This window comes from Corvus cornix, chromosome Z, assembly GCF_000738735.6.
Source record: "Corvus cornix cornix isolate S_Up_H32 chromosome Z, ASM73873v5, whole genome shotgun sequence".
Lineage (NCBI taxonomy): Eukaryota > Metazoa > Chordata > Aves > Passeriformes > Corvidae > Corvus > Corvus cornix.
In genome coordinates this window covers 28,011,780-28,030,909 of record NC_046357.1, presented here as the reverse complement: position 1 = coordinate 28,030,909, position 19,130 = coordinate 28,011,780, and the positions used below count along the sequence as shown (strand labels likewise).

The 19,130-nt window shown below is 41.2% G+C and overlaps 1 protein-coding gene across 1 annotated transcript in view; it reads left to right on the top strand.

Annotated features, from left to right (window-relative positions):
- DGKQ (diacylglycerol kinase theta) overlaps positions 1-16,394 on the top strand; it is a 92,304-nt gene extending 75,910 nt beyond the window's left edge. Inside the window, exons 19-23 of the mRNA XM_039567569.1 lie at positions 223-323; positions 4,458-4,604; positions 5,817-5,928; positions 7,502-7,654; positions 8,730-16,394. Coding sequence (XP_039423503.1) covers positions 223-323; positions 4,458-4,604; positions 5,817-5,928; positions 7,502-7,654; positions 8,730-8,828 — 612 coding nt within the window. The 3' untranslated portion in view covers positions 8,829-16,394. The remainder of the gene's footprint in view (positions 1-222; positions 324-4,457; positions 4,605-5,816; positions 5,929-7,501; positions 7,655-8,729) is intronic.
- Positions 16,395-19,130: the final 2,736 nt, after the last annotated feature.

Sequence of the window (19,130 nt, the reverse complement as noted above, 5' to 3'; positions counted from 1 at the left end):
TTTGATACTTTGGAAATAATGACTACACATGTCAGCAGTTGTTCATGCAACTTTATTTTTAGTGCAGTGTTTCTGGAAAATGTTTTCCAGAATCTGTCAAGATGCAAGTGACTTGGAAGAATCATCTGCAAAGCTTGCTTTTGTTGAAAACTGTTGGAATGTCTTCATTTTTCATGTATAAATGTAAGCAGGAAATCATACCTTTCTTTTTCCTTTGGTCAGATTGTACAGATGAACAACTACTGTGGTCTTGGCATTGATGCAGAGTTGAGCTTGGACTTCCATCATGCTAGGGAAGAAGAACCAGGGAAATTTAATAGCAGGTAATCCTGGGGCAACTAGGGTGAAGGTCAATTCTGTGGTATTGCATTACTTCAAATTTACACTACAGCTGATAATCTTCAATGCTACAGGTATCCACAGACTAATATTGCTTGTGGCAGAGCTGGGACAAGGAGGAATTAAGCTAGCCAGGAAGTCACAGACACAAAATTCCTGTGTTCTGTTTGTCTGGGTTTGGTTTGGTTTTTTTTTTTCCTCTACCAAGAGAGAGCACCAATGCAGGTATTGGAAGCCATGTCACTGTCCTTCAGTATTCTTGGTATGCCAATAGCTTCACTGTTGAGTTGAGTGAAATTTTGAGATAGTGGAAATACCTCTTGCTCAAAGCCTTCAGCAAGAGTGAGGGCAGTGCTGCTACCTGAGCAATAAGCACTGTTCAGAAGTGCTCAGAAGTGTTCAGAACTTCTTCTGTACCTTTTCCAGTTTTGCTTAGTGCTGTTGTAGCACCTGCATGCTGGTATTAAGGATATTAATTGATATTAAGGATCTCTGTATCTCAAGGGAGAACGTTATTAAAAAGGTGTTGAGAGACCTTCCCCTTTCTGGCAAGCATATCAACCAATAATGGGACTTTTTCTTCTTCCCATAATCACTGGAATTGATGAGCAAAAGAAATCACATCTGTGTAATTAATCAGTAATTCCTGGTAGAAACTGGTTTTGTTTGCTTTCCCCTATGTTTATGATTAAATGCTTTCTAAATTGTCTCTTGGTTGCCAGAGTTACAGCCAGTTACAACTATGCAGTGTTCAAACTGTAACTATTAAAAATATTCTCTGACCAGTCATGAGTGCAATGATGTGTAATCTGACCTATCTTGTAGTGTTCTATCATTACAGGCATTGCTCATGGTGCTTTTCTTAAAAGCTGACTAATACAGTTGTTGGTGTCAGCACAAGTGGTTCCTGGTACATAAGTTACTATTAGGAACTGGTTTGCATTTTCAATACGCTGGACTGAAAGTATTGTAGGTAATAAAATCAGGCAATTATTGCACTGCCCGTTCTGGTACACAAAACTTTTCTAGATGGACTTGTGTACTTCATATAATGTGCAAGTTATGTTCCTTCTTTCTTCAAAATATACTACTCCATGTTTGCAAAGCTGCAGCATTTCAAAAGATGGATGCTCTTCTTATTGCCACTGCATTTAAGGGATATACTTTGATTGCTATTGGCTGTGTGCTTTTCATCCCTGTAATCTTCATCTCAGTCTGCAGCATCCATAGTGCAGTGGACAAAGTCTTGGTATCATTCTTGCAGGGTGACTTGAAGGGCTTGTGGGAAATAAGAGAATTTTTTTTCCCCACCCCCCCCAAATCTGAAGGGCTATATACTTTTGGAAAGGAAACATGAAATAATGAATTGATACTGAGATACATTTTTGCAGAAGACAAAAAGCTTGTGCAGGCTGACGCATGATATTTACCTTTGCCTGTGACAATGACTGTTAAAATAGTTGACTTTATGCTTCCCCATGATAAGCAAGTGCACACTCTTGTCAGTAATATTAGCTTATTATTATTATTCCTAGTAAATTAACTAAAAATGGTATCTACTTAATGCAAGATGCAGCAGCTGCTGGCATGTGAGCTGGCTACTCTTGAGTGCAGAACAGGAAGTTTCAGGTTGTGGCAACAGAAATTGCAGGTAGTCCTTGGAAGAAATATGAGCTTTAATGCTCTTCTGAAGCAAGACCTTAAACTGATAAACATCCCAAGAGCTGTGTGTTCTTTGGCCTTACTGAGTAGAGTCTCTTTACGTATTGTGGACTGCTTACATTTAGCTAACAGCTCGAAGTACAGCACTAACATCCCTGCAGGAATTCAACGCTGATACGGCATTGCAGGGCAGATAAAAATAGTGTATGTTGTGACAGTGAGTTTTTTTACAGTGTAAAATTTAATGATCAGGGCAACTGCCTTCATTCATAGAATCACAGAGTGGGTTAGGTTAGGAGAGATTACAGTGGGTCATCTGGTCCAACCTCCCTGCTCAAGCAGGGTCATCCCAGAGCACTTGGCACAGGATTGCATTCCAGATGGTTCTTCAATATCTCCAGTGAGGGAGATTCCACACCCTCTCTGGACAATCTGTTCCAGTGCTTGGTCACCCACACAGTAAAGAAATTTTTCCTCATGTTCAGGTTGAACTTCTGTGCATCAGTTTCTCCCCATTGCCTCTTGTCCTTGCTTGCTGCCTGGCTCCATCCTCTTGACACCCTCCCTTCAGATACTTACAGACATCGATAAGGTTCCCTCTCTTCTTGAAGCTGAACAGGCCCGACTCCCTCAGCCTTTCCTGGTTAAAGAGATGCTCCAGTCCATTAATCGTCCTTCTTGCTCTCCACTGGACCTGCTCCAGAAGCCCCATGTCTCTCTTGTACTGAGAAGCACAGAACTGGACAGAAAACTCCAGATGTGCTACACCAGGGCTGAGCGGAGAGGCAGGATGACCTCCCTTGACCTGCTGGCAATGCTCTTCCTAATGCACCCAGGATCCAATTGGCCTCTTGGGTCCCAGGGCACACTGCTGGCTCATAGACAGCTTGAGATTCACCAGGACCCCCAGGTCCTTCTCCACAGAGCTGCTTCCCAGCAGCTCAGCACCCAGCCTGTGCTGGTTCATGGGATTATTCTTCCCCACGTGCAGGACCCTCAATTTTCCTTCATTGAATTTCAGATGGTTTCTCTCTGCCCATCTTTCCAACCTGTCAAGGTCCTTCTGACAAGCTGCAGAGTCCTCTGAGGTATCAGCCTCTCCTCCCAGCTTTGTGTTGTCAATGAGCTTGCTGAGGGGGCATCTGGTTCTTCATCCACATCATTCCTGGAGCAGTCTCCAGGACTGTGTATTACAGAAGAGATCACGAATTGTTCATGCCATCCAAAATGGCAGGAGATTGCTGTGGCAAGCAGTTTCAAGCTGCAAGGTTAGAAAGAATATTCTGCACAATTTAATGCAAGTTTAGACTTATTTTACAGAGATACACAACTGTTCTGCAGTTAGGGTACTGTGAAGTATTCTTTCCATTTCTGAAGGTTTCCTTCTTCATGCAACAAAAATTAATACTTCTTGGGGATATTGAAAATGTTGTTTCCTACTAATATTCCAGTATTTTTCAACTGTATCCAAATTAGACAAAACCTGTCTTAGCATAGATACATCTTGTCTAGAGGAGAAGTGTATGTTAAATGGTGTTTACATGAGGTACCTTTAATTTGATGCTATTTTAAACTTTTAGGACATAGGACTAAGCACTCCCAGTGTAATAATTTAAGATGACTGAAAAGTCTCTGTCTGAAAACTTGGCTGTAACCTGCACTGGCTGTCTTCCCCACTTGAATGTCTACGGTATTTAGACATAATGCTAGAGAAATTTTGCAGAGTTGAATTCTGATGACACCCATGTGCTAGTAGGGTCAAATAATGGAAATTTATGCTTTTTATTTTAAGGTTGCCCTGAAGGCTGTGTACCCAAAGGTTTCCATTATAGAAGAAAATAGTCTCTGTGTTTAACTATCTTTTGTTTATGTTATTCTTAAAAAATTTTGCCATTTCTAGGGATGCCATAAAAATCTTCCTCATCTTTTTTATTCTAAAATTAGAGATGTTAGAGCACTGTCACAAGTTGGGATTACTAAGCCCGTTTTAATTTTCTGCAGCTGAGTATATTTCAAATTAATTAGGAATGTGTACAGCAAAGATTTTCAAATGTTTTTGTGCCATAAGTATTGTAGCATTGCAGGAAAAAACAACTTTAAATGGGTCATGACGACCTCTAAGTCTTAATCAAAAATGTAATCTTCCAGCCCAGGAGTTTACATTTCAAAGAGGCATTGTATTCAGGCAACACTTTGGGAAGGGATGATTTTTCTCTAATCAAATTTCACAATCTGCACATGTCTCAACAGAAGAATCATCCCTTAAGTAAAGGTATGTAAAGTAGGAGTTCATGGCTTATGCTTTGTTTCTGCAGTAAAGCTAGAAGAATTTGAAATGGGTTTTAATTGAAAAACTCTTTAAACATACCTGCTAGAGGACAATAGTGATATACATACAGGGAAGAGTGCTCTGCCTGGCCTTACATTTTGGTTACAGGATGCTTGTCTGCTCCTAGGTTTCACAACAAGGGAGTTTATGTGAAAGTTGGGCTGCAGAAGATAAGTCATACAAGAAACCTTCACAAGGACATAAAGCTGCAAGTGGACCAGCACGAGGTGGAGTTACCAAGTATAGAAGGACTCATTTTTATTAATATACCCAGGTAAAAAGGAGAGGAAGGATCTGTTGCAGATGCATGCCTGACTGTATGTATAGAATTGCTACTTCGTATTTCAGTACCAAATGTCAAATAGTTAGGTAGCAGGATCAAAGAGATTTAACCTGCACACGCTTTCTGACATGCTAGGGACCAGGTACCTAAGCAGTTCCTGCAGTGAAGGCCAGATGGATTTAAACTGTCAAACACTGCCCAGGTGCTACAGACAGCTGGTCAATGTACATAGAGTATGTGATGCTACCTGGGTAGCTGTGGAAAACCCACAGTTCAGGTACCTTTACAAGCCTGTGACTGCTTCCTCGACACCTGCAGGGAGCTAGAGTTACTGTTGTGGAAGAATGGAAGCCAAATCCACAGGAGATCTGGCTTCCTTAGATGTGATGTTGATAGAGGCAGGTTTTTTGTTTGCACAAAACCAGCAGGTAATTAGTGCTGCCATACTTTTATTTTTTCAAGTACTATCTTGTCTTAAACAACCTGTATCTCTTTGCATTTTGGTCTGAAAATGTTTTATTCAAATACGTCTTTTTACATGTACACACATGTGCACATACATTGCACGTGTACACAAATACACATTGCACATGAGAGCTGTGAAGAAGAAAAGATCCCAATTAAGTGATGAGTACTTCACGACCGAAACAATAAGCAAGTGATTTGAGTGGGAAGGGTCAGTACTGCACAAAAACCAGCAGGGTTTAAATTGTCAGAAGCATTTCAGAGGACTGAAGTGCATGAATATCTGCCTAACTACGAGTGCTTTTGGCCAGGTACAAGAATAGAATCTTGATAATTGTTTTAGCTTTAGTTTCTCTTCAGTGGCTTCCATGAATGTTGTCAAGGCCAGTAAGAGCTATGTTAAGTTCTTCAGACTTGAAAGTTAAAGGTTAGTGTAGCTGTATTTCCCAGCAAACTAAAACTCTAAAGAGTTACCTTATTCCTATTTTCTTTTCCCATGGAAACTATTTACTTCACTCCTTTTTCTATTAAAAGATCTGATCAAAATTCTTCCAGATTTTAGGAAAACAGTTCCTGCGTTTACAATGCAGGAAAACTGCTCCCTCCAGCTGGTGCAGGAGCACAGTGTGTATAGCATTTGAAGCCTGACAAACCAGCCACCCTTAGCAGGGCACCAGGGAGTGTGCCTGGGGGCAGACCACAGGCCCACAGATGGTCACTGATGTGCTCTCCACACAGCTGGGGCTCTGGAGCTGACCTCTGGGGGTCTGAGAGTGACAACCGCTTTGAGAAGCCACGCATCGATGACGGCCTGCTGGAAGTGGTTGGTGTGACTGGCGTCGTTCACATGGTGAGTTGGCATCCCAGTAAACACAGAAGAAACGCACATTTTATGGGACAGGCTTGTTTCTGTAACAGACAGTGCATTGCAAGTGCATAGTCCTAAAAACTACACCTCTTTGTTAAGGTCAGATAAGAAGAAGTAATAGGAATTCAGAACTTGTTAAAAATCCATGGGGAAATGCTTCATGATTTAACTAGACTTTGAATCAAGTAGAGAAACATACATGTGTGCATATATATATAATGCAATATATATATGTAAAATGCAAGTGTATGCATGTATTATGGAATGCACTAGCTTTCTCATAACAGGTATCATGGTGTCAAAATGGAACAGTTCATGGGATGAAAACAAGATTTTATTCTAATATTACAAAAACAGGCCCTCTTCACCTAGTGTAGCTGTGAAAAATCTTGTCATACCTCATCACAATCACAGTGGAGATTCCATCAAGACAGGTTGCCTTATAATTATCTGCCACAGGCTTTCCAAACCCTATCGCTGAGAATTTGATACTTGCTGCTCTTGATTTGAATGCTATGTCAAGCAGGTGGTACGCTGTTCTGCGAAGACTATTATGACTCAACTTATGCAACTTTAATTATTTCATGTATTACATACTTTTACAATGGTCTGCTGTTAGTAACATAGTCCTGTGGGATGGTAGGTTATTTTTGTCTTCATATTTCACCACTATCTAAAGAAATCTGCTGCTAAAAAAGTATATGTGGTCAGGTAACTAGAGATAATTAATCCATAAAGCCACCAAAAGTGGAAAGGTGGGTGGTTAAATTTTGTGGAGCTTGATCAATCTTTGGTGTTGGTCAACTTTACCATTTTGTAACTTAGATCTTCTAAAAGACATTAAAGAAGTGTTTTGATAGAGATCCTTAAATTTTTTGTGAAAGTAGAAGCAGCTTTGGAGTATAAATGTTAACAAACCTGTGCCTTGGGTTCGTGATAATAAGGTTTTTACTCCCATGTTTGGTTTCTGCACACATTCCCCTAGAGTATGTGTAGCAGCAAAGTTCACTTTGTTTCACTTCTACAGTTAACTCTAAAACGTTAACTCAGCTGTCAAGTTGTAGTTGAGTATGTGTATAAGAAGTTCAGTGTGTGTATATGTATGTATTTCTGTAGCTATATGGAGCTGAGTTTGGAAAAACTCTCTGATTAATAAAGTGCTTTTAGACTTTAGAATTTCACATGTGCTGAAGTCTGTGTGTACAATTAGGTGTCTTTAGAAGTATTTACTGTGTTACAGAGAGGGAAGCCAAAGCAAACAAGACCTTTGTGAGTGTATCCTCCTTGCCCAACCTTTGTGTACAAGTGGCTTTACTGTGGAAGTTGTTTTGCCTCCCACAGCCGTCAGGGGTATCCGAGTTCTCCTTCCTGGACTAGCTGAAATAATTAACACTGGGGCAGTAAAGGCATCCTAGTTTTGCCTAAGCAGTTTTTTTAGCTGAAACTTAAAATGTCAGATGAGAATAAAGTAATATTAACCCAGTTGAATTGCAGCTAGTATTTGTACTTCTTGTTAGTTGGGGTGATTGATATCCTGGCATTTATTCCCTAACAGGGTCAAGTCCAAGGTGGTTTTCGATCAGGAATCCGCATAGCCCAAGGCTCATATTTCCGTGTAACACTCCTAAAGCCAATTCCAGTTCAAGTTGATGGAGAGCCCTGGATTCAGGCCCCTGGCCAGATTATAATTTCTGCTGCAGGACCAAAGGTACTGGCTGTAGGTTTCTCTTAGACTTTGTTCCTGCACTGGATGTTACTGTATTATCTTGCTTGTCTGTGTATTCCGATGCTTAACCCTAAAGGAGCTGCTCAGCACTGTGTGGTAACTGACAAAGCAGTTTCTAAAGAGGATGGTTTGAGGGCTCTCTCTAGTGGCTCAGATGAGGCTTGTGTTTAAAAAAATGGTCCCTATGCTTTGGCCCAGTGACTTAATTTTTATCCCTGTATTGACATCTGCAGGCAGTGTTGCTTGTCTTGAAGCAGGGCACAGTTATAAAGGCCATGGTAGTAGTGCAGTGTGCAAGGTAGGAATCAGTCTGCTGGAGAAGAGAAGGTCTGTCAGACAGTAGTATCAAAGGAGAAAAATTGGTAAGAGAGGAGCAGAGTCCATGAGAAAGAGACTTAGGAGTAATCAGTGTCTGTTTTTTCTTTATTATCTCAATATGTACATAAATCAGCTCCCCGAGAATTTAACTTCACTCTTGACTTTGAAATTGTGAAATAAACATTTTGCAGTAGATTACTATGGTGCACACCAGTCTACACATTTGCCTGCTACCTTAAGGATGCCTTTTCAACTCACCGAAATTTGTTGCTACAGGCAAGCTCAGAGGATATGTAGCTGTACTGGGAGTGCTACCAGAACAATTGCCCTTACTGAGGAGAAATGAGTGGGTCATACCTCAAAGTTTCAGACTATGTTGAAACTTTGTTCTTTCCATGAGAAGAAGCGGGGTGGGGGGGGCCGGGGGAAGAGAAAGAGAGAGAGAGCAAACCTAACTTGTCCGCTGCTGACTAGTTCTCTCTATATGTGGGTATGTATACATGTGTGTACAGGAATATATATGCACACATACATATACATAATGTGTATATGTTTACGTAAAAAACCCAGTAAATCCTATAGCTTTATCAGGATAGGTGCACCAGACAGTTGTGTTTTTAAATGTTTTTCTGTTGCAGTTCCAGCTTTTTCCTTGGTTATTAGTTGCCTTAGATCAGCTTATTGGTGATCACAGATATTTTAATACTCACTCACTTTCTTTTAAATTTTTCAATTTTAGGTCCATATGTTGAAAAAATCCAAGCAGAAGCAGAAAAAAACTGGAAGCCTGAAAGAGATGAAAGTGGATGGCGTGTCAGTCTCTGAAGGAGGACGCTAAGGGGAGACCTGTATCCACACCTAGACACCACACTGGTTCAGTAAAACCGAGTGCAGACAACTCGTGAAGAGAGTTGCTTATGAGCGTGCCTTTCATTACATTTTGATAGTACTGGGTTCTTCTTTGTCTTTCAAAGATAGTGCCTCATTGTCACAAATAACTGTTATGTACCACTTGTCTCATCTGAAATGTTTACTTTGGGTTGCTTTTCTGTAAGCTGTTTCCCAGCCAAACAGAGATTCCAAGATGCTGAGATTTCTGCATTTGCCTTCACAAAAAATCCTTCCCTCCTCTCAGCTCCTTCTTAAAGAATATCATTCCATAGATAATTTTTTTTTATTTGTTCTATAGCTGAAAATGTGTTTCTTTAAATTAATGCTCACAGTAGCATCCTAACCAAAAAAAGGCAAAAACATGAGTTGCTGAGAAGTCCTTAGATCAGTCCAAATAGCACAGCTGAAACAGTACAAGTGTAAAGAGAAAAATACAAAACACAGGAGAGATTATTTCTATAAAAGGATCCCAGAGCACTGGGAAGAGAGAAAGTACTAGAACAGTTGAGTCAAAATATTTCAGAGCGTTTACTTCAACAGTATTTGGACAGCATGAATGAAGGGAAAACAGCCTGTAGAGCAATTTTTCAACTGTAGCTTAGTTTCTCATTATTCAGCCAAAGCCCGTTTTAAAAGGCATTTGAATTTCATCAGCTACAACTCTTAAAAAGGGAACACAAGTACCCAATGCAGTATTATGTTACACCAATATTTTTCTGTCCCTGAAACCATTATCTTTGACACCAGACTTTTCGTCTTGACTTTACTTGTGTTGTTTCATTTTCATGAATTTGTACTATTACATAACAGAAAGCTCAAGAATCATCATTAATTAGGTTAAAAGAAGTACCACTTAGTGTTCAGTTAAGTAAATTAGCACAGTCACATGTTAGAGCGGTATTATGTACAGCATAGCTTTGCTGAGGAGCCTTAGCAGGTATTGAAGCCTATAGTATGCATGTAACATGCTCTAGGCTTCAAATAACTGGGAATGCGAGAGGCATCATGAAAATTCACTTACCTCGTCAGGCTTCTCAAGTCTTTGATGGGTGTTGTTATTAGGTGTGGGCCCAGGGACACAGTGACTGTCTTATCTCACTTGGATGAGTGTGTGCTCTTCAGAGGCTGTTTCCCCATCAGCTCCTGTGAGGCCAAGATCAGCTCTCTGTGTTTACCTATCTGCTGAAGGTGTGGGGATCCAGTACTCCTTCTACAGCTTTGTGCTAGAGACTGGTGCTGGAGCAGCCATGCTGGTCCTGCCATATGCTGTCTACATCTGCTATCCATGTCTGTAGTCATGTTGTTCTTCACTCACATCTCTGCCATCTCATCTCACCATGGTTGCCCAGGGACTGAACGTTTCACTTTGGGTCAACATCATACACAAAGGGCTCTGTGAACCACTTGTGGGTAGGGGGTGGGGCCTGCAAGGTTTTGCCACTTGTATGCATCTGCTGCTTGGAGCTACTTAAGCCATGCTGGCTAGAGCCCACTTAGCCAGACAGTGGGCTTACTCGTCCTCTGTTGCACAGTAATAACTGTTTCATCTGTGGGTGGCATGAATTCATCACTTGAGTGTCAGCTTTAGGAGCATTCCCTCTTGCCAGTGTGTCTAGAAAAACATCTGTAACTGCTTCAGGGGGCTTAAGTGTAACTTTGAAATATGCAAAAGCCATTTTGTGATGGAGCCAGTTACGTGCTGAGGCAGTTCTTGCTGGGTCTTGGTGATGAGCCTGTACTCTCAGCACTGTGCCAGCTTCAGCAGTGTGCTTCAGAAATGTGCTTTCTGCTTTCCAGTCATGGTGCAATGAGGGTGTGAATGTCATCTATAGCAACAGAATGATGCAGCTAAAGCTATAAAGAGAGACAAAACAGTTATGGAAAAATGGCAGATGCCTGCAGCTTCTCCTTTCGATCTAGTGATTCCTTCTCTGTTTTCTGGTAGAGATACAGTTGGAGGAATAACTCCTGTTTTCAGTGAAACCTCTTGTTAATTGTTTAAATTCTTAATTTAAATTTGGGGATGTTCTTCAGGTCCAACAGCGTGGACTACAACTTAACTTTTATTCAGCACAAAAACTGGATTCATGCTGTGAAGGAAATAGTTTGGATAGTACAGAGCTAAAAGTCTTGTCTTCCTGATCTCTAAATACAGGGTTATCTTCTTTAGAACCTGGGCATGAGAGGTCAGCTGGACCTCTTCTGGCATCCTGGTACCAGCATTACAAGTAGGGAGGATAAAGTGTTGTATTTCAGGATGTGCACTCTCTGAATGAAGCTCACAAATTAGAGAGGAAATCTGGAATAGGCTGCTGCTTCATAATTGTCCAGAAAGACAGAGAAACTGCTTTGTATCCTTGGGGCAGCAGAAAGAATGCATGGTCTACTTTCCAGTTGCTGACTCAGTAATGGAAGCTGGACTTCTTGTTACAGAAAACATGCATAAATTTTAAGATTGCTGGTACAGACTGTCTTCTGCAGCCCAAATAAATAAACAAACAAACCTGTCGTACTATTTTTCCAGGCATATATAATCCTGCAGCATGTAGCTGACAGTGTTTCAAGTTCTTGGCTTGTTAAGGACCTGGCTGTCTCTCCTTTTTCTCTGTATCTGTTATCTGAAATAACATGAAACTCACAGATCACAATACTTTAATCAAAGGGCCCCTTGCTGTGGCATATTCTTCCAGGACATTTCCCATCCCTGGAACTCTGTACACACCTGTTTTGGGGTAGCATCACAGTAGCAAGGTGACACTGAAGTATGAGTGTATTCTTTTCCCAGTGGTGGAGGGCAAGAAAGCTTTGAGTTTGGTTTTCTTTCCCTTTCCTTTTTTTCCCAGAAACCAACTGCCATATATTGTTTGAGCAGATGAGTGCCACACTGGAATGAAAACACAGCTTAAGAAAAACACTCTTAGCATCTAAGGCCTCTGTCCATCAAAAGATTATTCTTAATGTCTTTTGATGACAAAACAGATTCCTGGGCAGTTGAGATAGAAAACCCCCTGTAAAGCTTTTAAAAGGAGAAACTCACTCATTAACCCCTCTATTAAGATGTTTCAGGTTCTGTAAAGGCCATTATATCAAGAATATATGTGTGTATGTATTTTTTATTCTCATATTTTCATTGCATATGGTGTCTGAGAAGACCTGGTATTTTCTTCTGGGGTATACAAGGCCTGCATGAAGGGAGGGGATAACTCTTTGCTGTTAATATGAAACATTTAGACTTAGCCTTTCCACTTAACGTAACAATGCAGTATAATTTATGTGACAGTGGGCAGATAGATGATTCTCCATATGGGCTCTTTGAGTAGTATTGTGTGAGAACCCAGTGGTCACGTGACCAAGTACTTTAGATAATGCAGCAACAGAAGTGTTGGGGAAGAGGCTCAGTTCCGTCAAGACAGCTGTTAATGAACATCAGGGACGAAGGACCAGGAGCTATAACTGTGGACAGGGAAGAGATGCAGACTCATTGCTATCCTGAGCACACTCCTTCATCCTCTCTCCACTGCCTTTTTACCTTGCCTATATACCACTGCAGGCACAAATAGCACAACTAGCATCTCTCCTGCTGAGATACACTCTCCTGACCTTTTACTAGTGTCCTACCTAGGCATTGCCAACACTGGGGAGAGAAGGGTCCTGAAAACTGTGGTTCCTTTCAAATACCCCAGTGTTGCAGATTAGTGCAGGTGGTCAATTGGTTAAAATCTGTTTTGATGGATAAACACATTACCTCTGTCTTGAATTAGTAGAACCGAAATTCAAAAGCTCATCCCTGAGATATGGGTGCTACTTCAGAAAATTTGCTGCTTTTTTCCCCATGGCTTTTACCCTTGATTTGTACAGTTTAAATTGCTGGTATTTTCACTGCATTGATTTTTAGGTGAAATGGTTCTTTTGCCAAAAACCTTTTGTTTATATATGTGTATATATGTGTGTGTACATACATGTGTATACATACATGTGCACACACCCTTTAAGAATACGCCTTATTGTATTTCCTTCCACAGTGCCTAATTATACAGCTTTTGCCCTGTTACAGCATTCTGATAGCACTCACTTCTGGTTCTTTCTCTCTCCAGTTTCAGACATAAGGCAGGACTTGCACTTTCCAACAAGACATGACGGCAATATAGTGAAAGCACAACTGTGTTTAGAGTACAATCTCTGCATGTATGCAGTTTGAGCTCTGCTTGCTCTTTCTAGATTTTAGTCAAGTATCTGTGTGTCTAAAACCAATGGCAATGGCTATTGTAGCATTTTAAAAACTAGGAAGAAGCTGTCCACTGCAAGACTTAACTAAGGAACAAAACTAAATGAGCTATTATAGACAATTGTTGTTCATCTTCACAGTTACCCTCTTACAAATATTGTATGGATTTCATTTCTTTAAAGAGAAAATAATGCACTTGATCTGAGTATCATCTGTTTCAAATTGCTTAGCATTTATGCATGCATGTGATTCTGTAGCAGCCTGTTGGCATATAAATATCATTATCAAATGAAACCTCTTTTTGTGGGAGGAGAAGGTAAGACGAGCTGTTGTGACACTTAAAAAGGGCTTATGTTGAAGACACAACAGATTTGGTTGCATGTGTATTTAATAATGTACCGACTGCAGGTACACTCTGTCTTTTATAGTCTCTAGTCCATATTCCAGTGCCAGTATTGGGGTCTATTGGAGTTGTGCACTTGAGAGACCTGGCAGTAAAGACTCTTTCAGTCTGCACCCCACATCTCTTCCTTACCACCTTCAGAGTGATGGTACAGCTTTCTGCCAGGCTGCTCTCCTGCCCTTTGGGCCTAGCTCTGTACTGAAACTGGTATTGAAGGTATGAGTATGTGCTGGTGAATGTGTGTGGAGAGTGGGGGAATGGAGTTCCAGCTCTAAGCGCTGCTCTGTCAGTTTGGCTTAGAATATTCTTTAATTTCTGCTTCAGCTTCTACTTTAGCCATCTAACAGCTGTGCAGCAAAGAAAAATTTGGCAACTACTGAATTGCCTTGGATTCACCAGTGACAACGTTGCATCATTTTCAGGCTTTGATCTTATATGCACCCGAATATGTGTAACTTCATTATACTTTTTGCACTTAACAGAAAATACAGGTTAGATAGGCTTAGGGTGTGGCAAAATTGCAATGTTTGTACTTTTTTTTTGTAAATATGGGGATAATTCTACAGATACAAAGATGCACTTTCAGAAAACAATGAGAACAAGTTTGTAGAATACAATTGTTTAGGAGTTTCTCTGACTGCAGTGTTCTTGATCCCCATCCATGTCTAACACTGTGTTCTCCTTGAAAGCCTGCTTGGGGATAGAGATGGCTTCTCACATCGCAGAATGTATTTATAGCTGACTGACTGAAAGTTCATGTATGTTTTTGAGCAAGTTTGCTGCTATTCTAAGTTTTAGGTTTTACTAGACTGCTTCTATAATGCATAAAATAATGTTCAAGTTTTATTTATAATGTCAACACTTACTGACTTGACACTTAGTTGCAGGAGACATCCAGCCCAAAGCCTTCATTCCTTTTGCTATTTAATGGTTTTGTTGTGTTGTTGGTTTTTTTTAGCAGTGTAGGCATTGTATGTGTGGAGTGCAGTGAAATGAATGCAAATTACTAATCTTAACCTGCAGTTAGAGTGGCAGTTTCAATGTTTACAGGACAGTGACTATTGATTGTAAACCCATACATGTCCACTGAAACAGCGCACTCTTCATGTGTTTTGGAAGCATTGTTTCTGCTTACCATGGTAATTAATGGAACAGTTGCCTTCTGGTTTTAAAGTCCTGGTTATGTTGCTTTGGAGAGATTTAAGTGTGGGTTATGGCTTCTCTGCCATGGACTCGCAGGACAGAATTTCTACTGATACAAGTGTGTTATATTGAACATGTTTGCTGAAAGAGTGACTTTATTTTTTGTGAAGATAATTTATGAGAAGGTTTTATAGCAGATCAGTACTGAAAAAGTTGAAGTCTTGAAATAAATGTGTGTAGATATTAAAGATCTATTCCAAAGCAAAGTATTTTTTAATAGGGCACTGTTACTGGTGTAGTTATCCCTCTAAGCTCTCCTGGCAGCATACCCATTTAGCATGTCACTCTGCACTGGTCAAATGTGTTATTTAGGGAACAACCTGATTTCATAAGATATGGCTTCATTTATATTGTGTGTATCCCCTATTACACCTCTGGCAGCAACCTAATATAAACATCAGCCTCACAAGGCAGGGCTTCTCCCCCACACAGATCACTGCAGGTTGAAGAGCAGAGAGCCTGCCCTTGTGCTTCACTACAGAAAGGTTATAAGTCTGGTGACTGTCTGGCACTTACAGTCCTCTCTCTCTTACTGTCACAGAGTGTGCCACACAAGCTCTTTTGCTTTCTGAAGGCAGGCAGGCCCAAATCAAGAGTGCCTGCGTCAAACTGCTAACAGCTTGTCTCACCATGGCATCCATTTCTTAGTGCTGCTTATCTTGCCAAATTGGGTAGCAAGAGGTGCTTGAAGTATTACTGAGTATTTATTGTGTAATTTTGGGTGCTTTTAAAGCCTTCACTGCTATTTTAAAGCAAAATTTGGGGATCTGTAGCATACCAATAGCTGTATAACTCTAGCATTCCAAACATGCCCAAAGCAAGTTATCCTTGTGATAGTTTAGTTAGCAATGGTATAGCTAGTAGCAATCAGTATCCTGGCGCTACAAGTTCTGAATATTGGAAGAGAACATCTCTGCTTTGAATGCAAAGCATCAGAGTTTGTAATTCACTATAGATTTCAGTGTCTCTCCTACTTATGAATGACTGATGACATCTTAATTCTTCTCAAACTATGACTTAACTATCGCTTAAATAACTGTTTTTCACCTCTGGTTATTTAAATCATCCAACTTACACAGTTGTATGAATGCTGTTCTATTATCAAGACACTTTTAAGGTGTCTCATAGCATTTCTTGTGAATGTTCCAATACATTGGTAATAAATAATCCTGACCCAATAAACTAACATAAGATGACAAGTTATTGTCTAGTGCTTATTCTTTGTGCATCTGCCTAATTCTCAGAAAAAAAAAAAAGCCTAAGTACAAGCATTAAAGTGGTTGAAAACGGTTTCCACACTATGTGCCTCAAATCAGTAATGCGTTATCACACTTGTGGATTGGTCTCAAAAACTAGCTTTTAATGATGTAACTTGTTTCTCAGTGTCTGCCTTGCAAATGAGACATGTCACTATTATTTGTGGTTACAAATAACATACCTAGTGTAGTAATAGATATTTTTTCAGTAATTTATAAAATATGGACTTTTCTCTTATATTTAAACATCTGTTCATCCTTGGGGTTCTGTTCTTAGAACAATTCTGTGTATATTTTGCAATACATGTTTTGTGTTTGTACATTTTGCACCAATATGAAATATTGTATTCTAAGTATTATTTACAAGTTCCAGAGATCTGTAACTAGTATTTGCTGTGAAAAATACAACATCTCTTCTACCCTGGATGCTTGTGGAGTAGTTATGCTTTAAGTATAGTGGAATACACTTCTGCAGAGACAAACATACTTTATCTCAGCTGGACACTGCTTTTACAGGAATTCTGTAGCCTTGCTGTTTGAGATTGGGTCCTGCCCTGTGAAAGGGTAGCTGTGTTCTAACAGTGTGATTTCATATGTTTTCATTTGTAAGATGGCATTAAGTTTGATCCCTGCAACACTGAAGCACCTCTAGAACCCTTATTTCTGTGGACAGCACTTACTGTAATTGGTAAGGTCTTCCTGTGACAGCACTACACACAGTGTGTTAAGTATTTCTGGTGTCTTGAGTTACTTTAATGATGATCCAGATTTTCCAAGGTAGTTTTGTACAATTGCTTGCCCTGTTTGCACTTCTCTACAAACAGATGACGTGGTGTTTTAAGACTGTGGGTAACAGGCTCACGCATAGCCCTGTGCTTGGCTCAGGTGAGCAGTGGTGGACCTGGCCTGCACAACTCAAGGACCAGACCTCATGGGCCTTGGCTTGGAGGGAGTCAGCTGGAACAAGTGGAAGGGCTGTCCAGTGAGCTGGGCCCATGTGGAAACTGCCCCACTGTAGGTGCACAGCCCACTGCTCCTTGGAGGTTAAGGTCTGCCTTTCACTGAAGGTGGGGGTTCCATCAGCTGGACATCTCCACTTGGGTTGTCCCTGCTGCAGTAACCCTGCCTCTGGCAATGAGCAATTGATTCTCCCCGCTCTGTTGAGCAATTGGCTGCAGAACTGAGGAGGCCTTGGTTATGTCCCAGCACCTCTGGGGAAACCATACTGTTCCTTGCTGGACTGCAAATCAACAAGCTCTGAAGCAGCTACAATTACATTTAAAAACCATACATGGAAAAACTCAGTTCAGGGCTATAGTTCTGGGAAAAGAGGGGAAGCAAACAAAACACTGAACTTCATACAGAGAAGAGAAAATAACCCACAAAACATCCAAATCCGAAATGAATTTTACCCCTGCCCTCCTCTGAGCTGAGACAACAGCAAGAAGAGTAGACAACTTGCAGCAGTCCCTCCCTGCCCATACAGGCTTGTTCCTTGGAATCTGGTTATAACCACTTTCTTAACAAGGGGAGCTGGTGTCTGAGAATGCGAAAGATGGGTTTGACCATGATAAATCCCAACTTAACTTCAATGTGGATTTCATTGCCAGTTAGACAATGTTCTCTGAAGCACAGCTAAACAAGAAAAGCCTTTTAGACAAATAATTAACAGGGAAATTAAATTTAAGGGTTAATGGAACCATTTGGGGCATCAAATTGATCATCAGATGACAGCTTTGGGCCCCTAAAACAGATGCTTTCTTGTTGTGAACGACTGGTGGACTGTAGCAGCTGCGATCCCTCCTGCTGGGCCTGAATTACCAAATGCTGGAATATGCAGCAGTGGCGGTGTCAGCACCTTGAAAACAAATCCATGCAGACACAGCAGTGCTTATGCAGGTGCCCACATACAGGCAAGCAGCCTTGACATGAATAATACAAGTGGGCCAAATCTGTGCCTCCTCACCAACTAATGGGGGTCAACATTCACTCCTGAATGAATTGCTATCTCTCACAATTTCCCCAGACTTCTCTTGTGGCTGGCACCATACTCTCTTGGTCTATCCAGAACCTGGCTTTCAGGTTCTGTAAACCAAGAAATCCAGCTTAAAAGTCTGCTAGGGAATCACAGAAAAAGAGAGAGGGAGGGGAAAACTGACAACAGCAAAATGGTTATAGAAAGGTTAGAGAGGTAGAACAGCCTGCACGGATCAGGCACAGAGTGTGCCCAGACAAGTGCTCTGACCAGAAGCCTGCTGCCTTAATGCAGGGCCCTTGTAATCAGGGGCAGGGTCAGGGTCAGGGTAGGCATCAGAAAACGCATACAGTGAAATGCACACAGATTGCACCTCACTCCACACTGGAAAATGAGGTAGGGACAAGCTCTGTCACCTTCAGGACTTCCCTCAGCCAATTTGTGCTGTTAATCAGTGATCATTTACCACAATCAGCCACTCTCACAGGCAAGTACTGGTACCCCTGCTGGAGCAGTGTCCTCAAGTCTGTGCTAGGTAACTATGAGGCTGCTGTCAGCCAGGATTTCTGGGGATGCTGCTCACAACTGTACTCCTTCGAACGCTGTTTTGAGGTCAGCACCTCCTGCCTCAAAGAAGCTTTCCCTCCTGCAATTTCCAAAGCACAAGCAGCTCAGAAGTCACAAAACATTCCTGACAGCAGTGACATGTGGATCTTGCCCATCCTGCTTCAAACTGGCCAAGCTGAAACAAGCTAATGCAGTCACATGGTCATGGTACAACCTTGCATCAAAGGTCCTGCGCCCATACCTTTCTGTCACAACAGGAATGGCTTGGTGTCCTCTGATGCAGCAGCCTCCCCTACAAAACATGGAGCAGAGCTGATAGCAAGTCTTCTATGACTCTCAGTCTCATAAGCCACAGTCCCCACAGCCAAACCCCAACATCACTGGTCCAGAAAAAACTTATGGAGGCTGAGGAGGCCATATGACAGAGTCTCAGCATGTCTGCAACGAAAGTGTGGAAATGGTACTCATCTGGGACATGCCAGAATTGAAGAGACTCCATCAGAACTGCTACAGGAAAGGAGACTGCTTCAGTTGACTGGGTGACACATTTTTCTTCTACTCTCTCCCACTTCAGCTTCCCACTCTTTGGCCCTTGCTGGTACCTCCATCCTCTTCCTAAC